Here is a 13,531-nt window from a genome sequence, read left to right as displayed (position 1 = left end):
GTGATGATAGAACAACTTGTGGTTGTGTATATGAAGCTACAAATAACAAATGTAGCAGGGCATTAAATTGCTGTTTATTTTTTTTGCATTTTAACTTTGTAAACTATAAAATCTTGAGTCTCCTCATGGTTTGAGTCTTATTTTGTGAGCCAACTGACAGCAGTTGTTTACTCCTCTCTTTTCCCACACTCACTCGTCCCTCTGCTCTCAGCGCTCCACGCCCATCTCAGAGCATTTTTTTTTTTAATTCTGAGGTAGACTTGAACTGTAAGAGAGGGGTTTCATGGCCCTTTAAGAATAACAGTGTCTTGGACAGGCTTCAAAATAAATGTTATCTTCCACAGACATGAAATAAATGATTTGGATTTGAGAGTTTGGCTCTACTCACTGGTGAAAAGGTGATGGTTGTTCTTCCTCAGTTTGAGAGCACGCTCGTAGAGCTTTCGGGCGCTCTTCCTGGACTCGGGACAGAGCCTGGTCCTCATGTTCTTGACGCCCTGTTTGCTGTCTGGATTCAGAAACACCACGATGGGGTACCACTGAGCGTAGTTCAGACGGTCCACCGCATTAGGGGTGATGTCCAGCACCGCGTGCTTGTCCTAGCGGTACAAACACAATGATGAGATCTGTGAGATCACACACACACACTCATACTGAACAGATGGAAAGCGGGATGCCAGTTAACTAAATTATCCGCGTCCACACTCACTCGGTCAATGATCTGTTTAATGGTATGGAGACGGATGATTCCGGAGCTGCGCTGGTCTGTGCCCGCATCTCTGGGTTCACTCTCTGAGGGAAGGTGAAACAGACAAATTACCATCTGGATACACTGTAAAACAATACTGGGTTCCATACAATTCCTCCATGTTGTGCCAACACAATTTGATTAACTTGATTGTTTTTACAAGTATAAGTGGATTGAACTTAAGGGCGTACTCACACTATGTGCAGTTGCCTTGAACCGGGCCAAAGCACGCTTGTGCCCCCTCCCGTCTCCCCCGACGGCCCACACTCACTACATTCGGGCCTGAGTGTGCTTACGTCATTGATGCTGCACTGTTTAGTAAGCCCTCTCGCTCAGCACAGTGGAGATTTCTTTAATTATATCGTTGTAGTCTTTTGATATGCAGTGACACGCAGTCAAATATTTCAATGAACAGATCTGCCAGTTTTGATGCTCATAAACAGTCATAAAGTCCTCGTGCTGCAGGAATTAGGAGGTTTGCTGAAGGTACAGCTGTGGTGCAGTGAGGAGTTTGCAACTTTAATAAACTGTGACAGTTTGCGTTCATTAAACGGTAGGAATGATTAATAAACCCATATGCAACAGTCCCTTAAAAGTCACGTCTCGCTTTCAGTTTCGGGGCTTAGGCGCATTTTGCACTTACACTACAAGCGTACCGCACCAAAGCCCAAGTGAACCGTGCTCAGGCACACCTCATCCATCCGGGCCAGGGCCGGCCAAGTGAACCATGCCTGAGCCCGATTCAGCACACTTACACTTCTCAAACGATCTGGGAAAGGGGCCTGGGCACGCCTCGGATAGCATAGTGCGAGTATGCCCTAAAACACTTAAGTTGTCTTAAAAAAAAAACTTAAGAATTGTGCTGTTACATGCTCATTTTTAACCAGTAGTTTAAGTAAAAAAGGTCATTTTTTTAAGTGTATGAACAAAAACTGCCAAAAAAGATGGAAAGAACCGCACTACACAAAACTTACTTGCAAGTTCGAAGAGGTCAGTCTCCTCTCTGGACAGCTTCTCTCTAGCCACATCCGCGATCGGTCCGAAAATGACCACTGGCCTCAAGAAACCAGCTTCAGGAGGAACAAAATGTTAATTTGATTTCTACAAACAGTAAGTCATGAAAGATCACATTTATTTTAGTAAATGAAAAATAAAACGGTTTGGTATTTCGTTAAAAATAGAATGAAATCTTCACAATAAATTAAAAAAAACTAAATGTTAAGGTTATTGAACAACGAATACAGAATGCCGTCACTTGAGCTATAGACGACAAACACAGAGCATAAAGACAGAAGGGATTCAGTGAAAGGCGCACTCTGCCCTGCTGCTGTTTGGTGTGTATATGTGCGTGTTCATACATTGACGTACTGCTCATAGACATTACAAAAGAAAGGATGATCCGCTTTCAGTCAGTTGCTTCGACAAGTCAACGCAGCAGCTGTCTATTATAATGTCGGTGGTACTGCCAGTCTCTGTTTAGGATTTGTTTATGTACTGTACATGAATAAAGTCACAAGCAATGTATTAAAATTCCACTGATTTCCTGATATTAGCTTTGCATTTCAGGATATTCATAGCACAGCTCTCATAAGGAACTCTCCTGCCTCTCTATGTAGGCTAGTATTAAATGAACACAGCATGTAGAATATTCCGGTTGCTTTTTCTACTTTGTAAAGAGGGAGGAGAACAAAGCATCACTGCTTGAATTGACTCTAAAATGTTTTGCTTTGTTTTGTGATGGATCGATTAATATGCATCGGATTCAGTGTTCAAGGTTTGTTTACATGACAAATTTTTCACATTTGAATACGGAAAGGATACGAAAATTTCAGACTTCAGTGTGCAAAGACCTTTAGAACAAACTGAAACTAAATAATAATTGCCAAAAATAGTAACGGTTTTCAGAACTAATTACCACTGTTCACTGAGTGCAAACACAGATACAAGAACACATCAGCAGATCGCTCATATGTCAACACATAGTGGTAAACCTTTACAGCCAATCACAGTCATTTGATGTGAACACAATGACCAATCAGCAGTGTTTAAGAACAGCGCTAAATGTTAGCAGGAAATGGATGTTTTTAACATTTCGGTTCTTATTAGTACCGAAGTCGATACTTCAGACAATCCTACTTGTGACAGACAAACTAAACAGATTAACAAAGCTCTAAAAATGGATGCTGAAATCTGATATAAAAGCAGGCAGGCGCTGTACCTTCTCTAAGCACCACTCTTTCATAAGCAGGGAATTTGGTTTGGACCGGCTGAGCAGACAGGTCTTCTCTGCTCTTCCTCAGGTTTCGTTTGGAGCTGCGGAGGCCTCTGAATCTCCAGAAGTCGGCGCGATCCCCTCCTGGAGTCTTTGGGAGAGTGTACTGGACACTTGATAACTGCTCAGCCCTGCAGGAAACACAAGAACACAACAGTCTTGAGCAACTCAACATATATCAACACACACCTCTAGCAAAAACCAGCTTCACGCTCACCTGTTCTTGTTGGGGATGATGCCCCGCTCCACCTCCTGGTGGTTTTTGCCGATGCGGATGGCGAGCCAGGAGCCCAGTTTGCCATTGTAAAGGGTGTCGACGACTCTGAAGACCTCCCCCTTATTGAAGCTCAGGCCATAGGGCGACTCCTTCTCATATTCAAAATGAGTCCTGATGTAGAACGAGTCTCCCACGTCAGACTCTACAATGCGGCGGTACACTGCCAAGCAAAGAGGTTCATTATTAGCTTTATTTAATCAAATAATGAAATTATTATTAATTCAGTTCAATTCATCTTTATTCGTATAGCGCTTTTAAAATCTAGATTGTGAAACATCAACAGGGCTTTGTTACCTCTGCTACCTACTGTTTTAAAAAAAGGCAGACACACAAGTCCACTGTTAAATCTATTAAAACTGATAAACGTGTATAAAAGTTTAGAAAAATGTATAAACATCACACATTACATTACTTATTTTATCATACTTAAATATTTTAAATGTAAAATTACGCATTAACTTGAGCAGCTGTTTTCCCAGGCTAACAGTCTCTGTTTCACTGATGGTTGCTTCTTTTTAAAAATATATACACTCATATTTGCTATAACGTCGCATGATTACATCAAGTTCAGCTGGAGAAAGAAATGGTGATCTCTTTTTTTAGATGTTGCCATAGTCACTCGTGATATCTGCGCTCCATTGATAACGCCTTTTTATAGTCACGGTGTGCGCGCTTAACTCTGATTTGATTGATCTAACTCAGATCCGCTATTCTGAAACCAAAAACTCTGAGTTTTTAATCTCTCTGTAAATCAACTCAGAGTTCAAGTTTAAACTCTGAGTTGTTTGAACCTCCTTACTGAAACAGGCCCCAGGAAAAGTCTATTGTGTACAAATACTTCATGTTTACTGCCAATGAGTGTAAAGACTGTCAACAAAACATCTGTCTTTTGTGATCTGTATATACAAGAGTTAACATCATGTCTACACCAGAAGCGAGCAGTGAATAGAGAAATGAAACTGTTATAATTATAAATGTGTAGTTTTTTGTACAGTAATTTACACTTTTTTATGATTTTTTGTTGCAGAGTGTCCTTCAAGATAAAAAAAGGTTATTAAAAATAACTGTGTTTAATGTAATGTTAATGAAAATCTGTAATTTAGAAACCAATATAGCTGAAAACGAGTGTTTCAGTTAGCAGGTTTTATCAGGGCCAGAGTGGGACTCCTTTTCAGCCCTGGAGTTTCAAAGCTCAGACCGGCCCACCTCAGTTCACGACTGACTATATTAAAATAAAGTCATTCCAATTCAGTTTCTAATTACAATATCACGTCTTTTTTTGAGAAAAATGCTGCTTTAGAACTTCAAATGTTCAACAACCCTTACAGTATTATATGTCTTAACAATAAAAATGAAAAAAAAAAAAGGATCAAACCCAGGGCGGCAGCGTCGTAATCTCGCGTGCTAACCACTGGACCACAACAGTTGTATATTGAGAGGTGACTCATCTGAGTTATATCATCGTTATGTATAAAAAAGCAGAGCTGCGGTTAAATGATGAATGAGAAGACTGTGGTCAAGTAAATAAATAAATTAATTTAAAAAGTGTGACTGCTGAGAGCAACAGATTCTGGAGCTAGGGACACCGGCCCTCACGGCCAAAAAAACGACCGGCCCACCGGGAATTCTCCCGGTCCTCCCGATTAGCCAATCCGGGCCTGGTATTTATATTTACATATGAATTACATATCTGCAAAACTCACACTTTCAGTGAAATATTAATTGATATTGAATTAAGTAAAGCTTTATAAATAAGTCTTATTGTCATAACACCTAGCTCTAATTGCTAATGTAAAAATAAAGTGATGAGTTCCAGTTTTTGGAATAGGTTGCAAAAAAGGGATTCCCTCCTTAAAGGTATAGTTCACCCAAAACTGAACACTGACACCATTCACTCAGCCTTTATTTGTTTTAAACCTATTTCAGTCCATTTTTTTTGCTGAACACAAAACAAGACATATTGACGAAAGCTGAAAACCGGTAACCACTGACTTCCATAGTAGGAAAAACAAATGGTTATAGGTTTCCAACAGAATATTAGGTTTTGGTTATCCCTTTAAGCATTGACAAATCATCTCCTCACCGTCTTTCTTCTTCTGGGCCAGGATGGTGACCTCCTCTCCTTTGGGCAGATCCAGCAGGAACAGCACTGCCTCCTCTCGGATGATATTTGCAAAATCCACATTATTTACCTGGAAAGAGTTAAAAAGCCACTTAGCACAAAACAACAAAACCTCTGAAAGGAAGGAGAGGAAACTTCTTGGGACAGGTTTGTGAAAAGTGTGAATGTGCGGTGGGCGTTGAGGGTTTGTGTGAAAGCGAAGGTGACAGACGCTCTGAATAAAGAACAGGCATGTTGGAAAAACCCAGAAAGCCACAGAAAGAACCTGCGTTTGGCAGCAAAGAGTCACCGGGGAAACCTTCCAGAGAGAGGGCAAACATCTCCACACACACTGAGGTTTAACGGCATCTATACAGCACGAGAGGGACGTTTTGGAAGCGGGAACCGCCATAAAACTAGCACTGCCATTAAAGAGCCCATAAACAGAAGGTTATAAAAGCCGGGAACACCAGATCTCCCTTCACCCACAGGCCTTTAAGAGTCCTGCTCTTGTTATTCATCACAAGAACTAAATGCCACGACAAACATCTTCAGGCCTGAACTGTTAAGAAGCTGTAAGGGATGCAATGGCTTGAGTAAAGACCAAGTAGGTTTTAAAATATATGACAGGAATGCTGTTAAACATACAGTAGCGTTAGCATGAAGGCTCCAAAACATTGAGCTGCCTACAGTTTTAGGGATCAGAGGAAACCTTATGCCGAGTTCAGACTGCATGATTTTAGGCCTGATTTTGACTCGCCAACAAGTTGAAAAATCGCAGACAAATGTCTGAAATCACAGGCGAATTTCTGCTCGTTCATGTGAGTGACAGTCACAGTGTGAACTATCACAGACGCCATCTGAGAGAATCGCAGATCAGTTGCCGATACACGTGAGATATTTGGCATCCTAAATATCTGGAGCTGTCGGCGATTGAAATCATGCCCTGTGAAATGTGTTCTGATTGAAAATAACATCGGCAATCACCTACAGCCAATCAGAGAGCAGCATCCACTAGTGTGGCCATCTGCAGGCCAGCAGGAGGATGAGGGAGAAGTTAAAATGGCTTCTTTTCGGTCTATTTGGACCCAAGAAATGAATGAAAAAAACTAGTGAGGTGCACATGTGTCTTTTTGACGTGTCATCTGAGCAATACCACAACGGGGTCGAAACAGAAATATGTTTGAGAGAAATTGCTAATTCCCTTCAAAAAGCCAAGTGAGCAGAATAAGTACACTTTCTACCCCAATAAATGCTTCTTTCTCATTGTGTAGGTAATAACACAAAATATACTGTGTGACCTTGCATTGTTTCCACTACACTTCTCGCACATTTTTGGTTGTGAGACGTAGTTTGTGGACCAAGACAAAGTTGTCAGCGATTCTCCTATTGTAAAGTCCTGCAGTGTGAAACCCCGTCACTGATCCATCTTGCAGTGTAAACACAGCATTGACAAAACACTAGCCCAGATACACATGCAGTGTAAAAACATCCATGACACGACAACTTTAAAAATTGTGCTGTCTGAACTCGGCAAAAAATACCTTAATCAGACATTTTTGGGCACAAAGGTCTCAACTGTGAACCCAAATTTAATTAAATTTTTCTTTATAAATGTCTTTAAAAAAATTAAATTTATCAATGTGTGTATTTTTCAATTTCTAAAATGTTTGTTTACATTTATTTACCTCTAAAAAGTGGCAATTTAAAAACATGCATTTAATATTAGTGTTCTGCATTCACTTTATATGGGACAAATTAGGACTGGACGATAAAATCGATGTCAATATTTATTGACCAAATACCATTGTCAATATTGATAATAAAAAAAGTTTGGTATGAAGTTTCAGTATGAAGGCTATAGTTCAAATGAAAATGAAAATTGACTCACTATTTATTTCCTCTTAAGTGGTTATAAACCTTTGCATTTCTTTAATCTGTTGAACACTAAAGATGATATTTTGAAGTAAGTAACTCCTGTAACCCTCGACTTTTAAGTTTCCAACACTATTCAAAACATCTTCTTTTGTATTTAACAGAAGAAAGAAAGTCAAACAAGTCTGGAACAAGAGAATGGTAAATAAATGATCACAATATTAATTTTTTGGGTGAACTATGACTATAAACATGTTGAGATTTCAGGTGTCATTCACTTCCATTCATATTAAACCATTAAAACCCTATAATGATGACCGATGTTGCAGACTAGTGTTTTCTTATCATAATGTAAAGTATTATCATTAACATACTGGTTTGTAGGGAAAGCAATTAGTCAGTTTACATTAGTTTTTTCCCTACGAATTTACTAAAATCAAACAAATTCACAGAAAAGCACTTACTTCTGCATTGCAAAACAAAGTGAAAATGAGTTGTTTGAGAGTAAGTGTTCACAGTTTAGCTTTCATACTGTAACGATGTCAACTTGAACAAACGTTTTTAGGACGTCTCTCACCCTGAGAATCTGGTCTCCCTCTTCCAGGCCCTCTTTAGCAGCAGGACTGTCCTCCAGAACTCCCGCCACAAATATCCCAACGTCGTTCCCCCCAGCGAGCCTCAAGCCCACGCTCTCGCCCTTCTTGAACTTCACCAGCTTCATGCTCGGCCTGAGGACGGACACACAAACACACATCTGAGACTGCTCTCTCTCAACACCTTCAAATGATTACATGCACTAAAATCAGTTTACTGAAATGACTGAATACCTATATCAAAACAATGCAAGACTTTATTAATACATCACTTTATTTATTGCAGTGGAAACGGGCCATGACAAAATGCATCTGAATGCCCTGAAAGTTGCTGAGACGTACCGTAAGATGCTGTCATCATGTGTGACGCTGGGCACAGGAGCATCTGCCGGACTAACAGGCAGGTCCACGTCCGGCTGGCCCGGCTGAGCGTACACAGGTTTGGGCTCTGAGGAGAACAAGACACATTGAGTATTTATTTAAAACACACACACACACACACACACACACACACACACACAACTGCCACCACAGGAGCGTGTCGCGCTCTAGGTGGTCACAGTAAAACTTAACAGGACGGAGCAGGTGGCAAGAAGCTGTCGAAACTGACAAACTCCCGCTGCTCTTCACCGTCTGCAGGCCCCAGAATAGTGTGTGCAGAATGGATGACAGTGTATTGATGTGTAGTGACCTCTGACCTGGCAGAGGGGGGAGCTGTTTCTCTGTTTCTCTGGCTGCGCTCTGCTCTTTCGGCATCTCCTCCACCATCTTAGCAGGTAGAGGAAGCGGCCCGGCCTTGGAGATCCTGTCTTCATCACGGCTCCTGTGACTGTAGGGCAGCAGAGTAAAGGAAACGGCATCACACATCACTTACTGAGGCAAGTGTCTAACAGAATCGTTCTTTGAGGCAGTTTCTTTTTTTAATGATTTGGCCAAAAGGTGTAAGAAATAGGTTTCATGGTAGAATAAAAGGACTGACATGCTTGAACCATAAACCATCCTAAAGACTCAAAATTCTCTTGAACATAAGATTTAAAAATTGATTTTTTATAAAAATGAATTGATTTATGGTTAATTTAAGATCTCAACTAGAGCGATGGCATCTAACCTAAAGATTTGGAAAAAAAGATGTAGACCATTATTCTGACACTTGTCATTTTTAAGTGATTAGTTTTTTAAATGATCAGTCTTTTGAATTCAATTGTTGAAAGTAATAGTCTGAATAACTCAAAGCACCAACATAAGTGACTTTATTGTTATGAAATATGCTGCAATTATTACAACTTACACTGTATTTATTATATAAAAAGAAAGTATTCGTGAAGTATTTTGTTTTCTTGGCCATTTAACCAAATCATGAATAATAAATCAAGACCTTTTAAAATTATTAATTTAGCAGTAAATATCTTAAATCCAATAACACAACAGTAAACAAAAAATAATGATACTAAATACATATTTTTTAAACCAACAAAACACCCAGTTCTTCAGAAAAAAGATCTGAACGAAAATGTAAAATTTGCTTAAATTCACATTAAGAGCTAAAATCCTTCCTTCTTAAGGCCAGAAACATTCTCAACACAAGTATGCAAACACAGATGTGAACACTTCGCCAACTAAATCAAGTGATTAAGTCAGTAAAATGTTTAGAGTTTTAGAAAAAATTTAGAAAAATTGTTTTACAAAGCTTAAAGGGGCACAAAACACCAAAGCACATTTTTGAGATGTTAACAGTCGTATACGTGTCCCATGTTGCTAAAAACACTATTAGGAAACATATATTTAGCTAACAAGTGAAAATTGCCTGTTTTTGCGTAATTTGAGCAAATTTGTTCTTCTGGTTTAAAAATAAATTTACGTCACGGCGATTTGACCATTGTGTAATTTCCAGCGTGGAGACTGGATGTCTGTACCGGTGAGTACAAAGTGACGTCATTGAGCTTTCAGCATTAATTCATGAGAAAGACTTGGTTTGAAACAATCAGCGCGCTCTATCGTAATCAAGATGCAACTTCATTAATATAAATGATAAAGCTTCGAAGACTGCTTTTACATGTTACTGTGTTCAGAGAGACGCCACGTTGTGTTGCAAACCATAATTCAAACAAGAAGAATTGTTTGGAGACATGGGTCGCGTTGTGTTTATAAATGTGCCGAAACAAAGGTTTTGTTTTCATTTCCTTACAGCTCGCGTGTGGACCTTACAGTGGTCTTCCAACACACAACAAAAATATGTTCATAAGGAGCATTTTTTCACCCGAGGGCTTTGCTTTTGGAGATGGTGAAATCTGGATTAGCCGCTTGTCTTCTTTTAAAAAAGACATGGTTCCAGTTGGTGTTGATTGTCCTGTCTCGACAGATTTGGTAAGTGTGTGATCAATGTGCTTTATTTATGTTTATTCAGAGGCTAACTTGGTTAGTATCGTCAGCAGAACTCTCAGTATTTAAAGACATACCTTAGTCAAAATTATTTAGTTACTAAGTTTACAATAATAATACTACAATATCATGGACTGAAAATCCGACACGTCCACACAGCTCTCAGATGTGCTGCTGCTCTCCGAGTCACTGTCTATCTCCCCTGTGTGTGTTTGTGTTGCTGCTGTGAAAATCAGCTGTAGTGCACGTACTGAAACTCCCCTTTTTATGTAAACCCTTCCTTCTTTCGCCATTCAACACTCCAACCTAAACAAAGCTGGACTCGCACAATTTCCTGACTTTTTTTTTCCCCCAAGCTGTACACCCTGCTGAGATGGGGTGGTGGGGGGGTTCATGGCTCTTTAAATAAACTTTGCTAACTTACCATGATATGAAGCAAGCTATTCTTTACAGTACCATGATCTCAGTAGCTTTGTTTCCATCTCTTGTTACATTTGCACAAGTGTGTTGTTGTAGGTGCAGTTCACATAATGGCCACCGGTGTCACTAGAAACTATTGCTTCTGAATTTGACAGTGTTCATTTAATTCTTAACCTGACATTACTGTAGTGATAATAAACATCAGTACTGCAGGGGGTGACTGCAGTGCGTGATTTGTGAATTGCGAGGTCCCGGAAAAGATCGGGTTAACGGATCCAGCAAGTTACCAGAGGATGGAGAGGTGTGTGTGTGTGTGCCGCGCACGAAAGTGGAGAGCGAGGCGGGTGTTGGATGGCAGAGGGATGTCTTGGAAGAAGGACGAAAGTGAAGAGCGGGGGGTTGTCGTGGACAAAAGTGAAGAGGGTTGGGGTGTCGCGGAGGAAAGTGAAAGTGAACAGCGGACCGGGGAAGTGGGCGGTTGAGGAGGGGGATCAGTACAATGAGGTGCCGGATCAGATTTCAGAGGTGCCGGATCCGGCATGTTCCGGCACAAATGAAGCCCTGGGTGACTAAGATGGTTAAACCTCATATTGAGCACTTAATTAACTTGTATCCACCACTAGACTATTCCACATCAAAAAAAACTTGAGTGTTCTACACGAATGTCTACTAGCGGGCCCCTTATGGATAACAATGAGAATGCAATGCATTAGCAATAAGTACTTGGTAGAGTATGTTTCAGGCCTTAAACGAACGCACATCAATAATACACCTGTATACCAGGACAATGAAAACGTACAATAGAGTGTGAAATGAAATAAGCTTTGTGCTGTTGGGTTAAAGCGTTTGATGATTAATGCATGCTCTGCTCTCAGCAGGACAACCAAAAACAACACACGCTTTTTCCACACTATCAAGCCTAAGCACACAACCCATAAAACACTGTTTACACTGAAAGACAAATGGCAGATGAGAGCGAGGTGGACGGGGAGAGAGGGAGGACGGTGTGTGGCTAGGGCAGCTAGGTAGTCTTGAAGGTCACAGCTGTGCTTTGCAGCTTCTTTGTTGGACTATATTTAGCGCAGCCCATCTGATCTGGAGTAATGGAGGAGACAGAGAGTGAGAGAGAGACGGGAAAGAGAAAAGGACTCCAGGTGCACCACCGCCATTGAGGCACTCCGAAATTCGGCACGTGGCCAAAGATGACGGGTCCGGCCCGCGACCTTTATTGTCACGGTAAACAACAGCGGGCGACATCCACAGACTGCAGAAACTCTCCATCACTGCGGAGCCAGGCCGCCACATGTGCTCCTGTTTTATTCATGACAATGACGAATTTCTCCCCCTGCAATTACTGTGTGGCTCAATAAAAAGCCTTGGCTGATGACATTGAGGATAAGTGTGTGGCATAACGCTCAACACCTTAGAGTATTAAAGTCTTCTGAGGGTCTTTATGGATCTTATGATCCATAAAACTGACTGTAAGAGACAAAAAAAAATGTAAAACAATCAATAAATGTGGTTTAACAATTTCAACTGTTATTTTGTGGTTTGGGAACGTGATAGGGCTTTTATTATTGTTCTACTGGAGTTAGATCAGTACTTGCCCTGACACTTTTACATTTAGGGTGCTTTCACACTAGCACTTTTGGTCCGCACCCGGGTTCGTTTGACATCATAGTACAGTACGTTTAGCTAGTGTGAACGATTCTTCTGAACTCGGGTGCGCACCCGTGAACCGTCCCAGAGTCCGCCTGAAAGAGGTGGTCTGGGGTACGGTTCATGCGAACTCTGGTACGGTTCACTTCTGATGTGAATGCAATCGTACCAAATCACGGAAGTGAACCGCCAACTGTACAACAAACTATCGTTTTCATAACGTTCGTTCGTGTTTGTGTGTGTGTGTCACGTTTCGTACCTTGGTAACACGCGGGACTGAGCCATGGCAAATACAGTGATACACAGTGATGTCTGCTTGTCTCCTCCAAAAACAGCTTCTGCAGACACAGTCTGATGTTCTGAATGTTTATAATATGTTTGCTGTAGATGGACGCGAGTCGCTTTCTGTATGTCCGAAACCAAAAGCTTCAGCTAAAGCAGAATGACCACGATGTGCGGAAGTCTTTCCATTTCGGCGCTTCCTTTTGAGACCGTCACCAAGCAACGGCCGTAAACAAAACAGCAGCTCAATGACGCAAGCGTACCGGGGTTCAGAAGGAAAAAAGACAGCGTGAACTCAAACCAACCGAGGAGGTGGCAAGGGAAGACAATTGAACTTGGGTACGGTCCAGGCAAATGAACCAAGTGTGAAAGCACCCTTAAACCCAACACAGTACCAAAAAAAGGAGAGCATGGTACAGTATTGCCCCGTTTCCACTGAGTGGTACGGTTTGGTACGCTTTTATGGCTGTTTCCACTGTCAAAAGGCGTCCCGAACCGTACCCTACCACTTTTTCGGCACCCTTTCGAAAGGGTAACAAAAGGTGGAGCTACACACGCAGCTGAATGCTGATTGGTTACAGAGATACGTCAAGAGCTCGTGTGGAGCTAGCCAGAATGAAAACAAAGGACCCGCCATGTTTTTATACACAGCTGAGAGATTACACTGTAAAACTACATGCATATAATAACGAGCCATGGGTGACCTTAGCTCAAACAAACCCTGTCGTCATCTTGATGTACAGACACAAACCCAAGAAGAAAAGAAAATCTACCGTGTCCTGTTTTACGAGGATGTTTTGTTGCTTAAGAAGTACTTTTCATTTGGAACTAGGCTTTTTTTTTCAGACCAGCACTGGAACTGCCTTGGTAATGCCACTTTAACTGATGGATAGAAGTGCAGATTGCGAAAGGGGGTGATCACAAG

General features: G+C 41.1%; 2 protein-coding genes across 53 annotated transcripts in view; one reads left to right on the top strand and one right to left on the bottom strand.

Annotated features, from left to right (window-relative positions):
* The window catches only part of tjp1b (tight junction protein 1b), a 200,306-nt gene that overhangs the window by 28,505 nt on the left and 158,270 nt on the right, over positions 1 to 13,531 (bottom strand). For all 51 annotated transcript variants that reach the window (XM_087310924.1, XM_087310926.1, XM_087310932.1 and 48 more), the window contains 9 exon segments: positions 8,565 to 8,695; positions 8,209 to 8,314; positions 7,851 to 8,001; positions 5,381 to 5,489; positions 3,238 to 3,457; positions 2,967 to 3,151; positions 1,723 to 1,818; positions 710 to 792; positions 389 to 599 (listed from right to left, as the gene is read on the bottom strand). In XM_087310924.1, coding sequence (XP_087167050.1) covers positions 389 to 599; positions 710 to 792; positions 1,723 to 1,818; positions 2,967 to 3,151; positions 3,238 to 3,457; positions 5,381 to 5,489; positions 7,851 to 8,001; positions 8,209 to 8,314; positions 8,565 to 8,695 — 1,292 coding nt within the window.
* cops2 (COP9 signalosome subunit 2) overlaps positions 1 to 13,531 on the top strand; it is a 218,010-nt gene that overhangs the window by 154,293 nt on the left and 50,186 nt on the right. The gene's annotated exons all lie outside the window — the stretch shown is intronic.

This window comes from Danio rerio, chromosome 25 (genome assembly GCF_052040795.2).
Source record: "Danio rerio strain M-AB ecotype USA chromosome 25, GRCz13ab, whole genome shotgun sequence".
Classification (NCBI taxonomy): domain Eukaryota; kingdom Metazoa; phylum Chordata; class Actinopteri; order Cypriniformes; family Danionidae; genus Danio; species Danio rerio.
The sequence above is the reverse complement of the archived record's forward strand: the minus strand, read 5'-3'. Positions and strand labels throughout refer to the sequence as shown.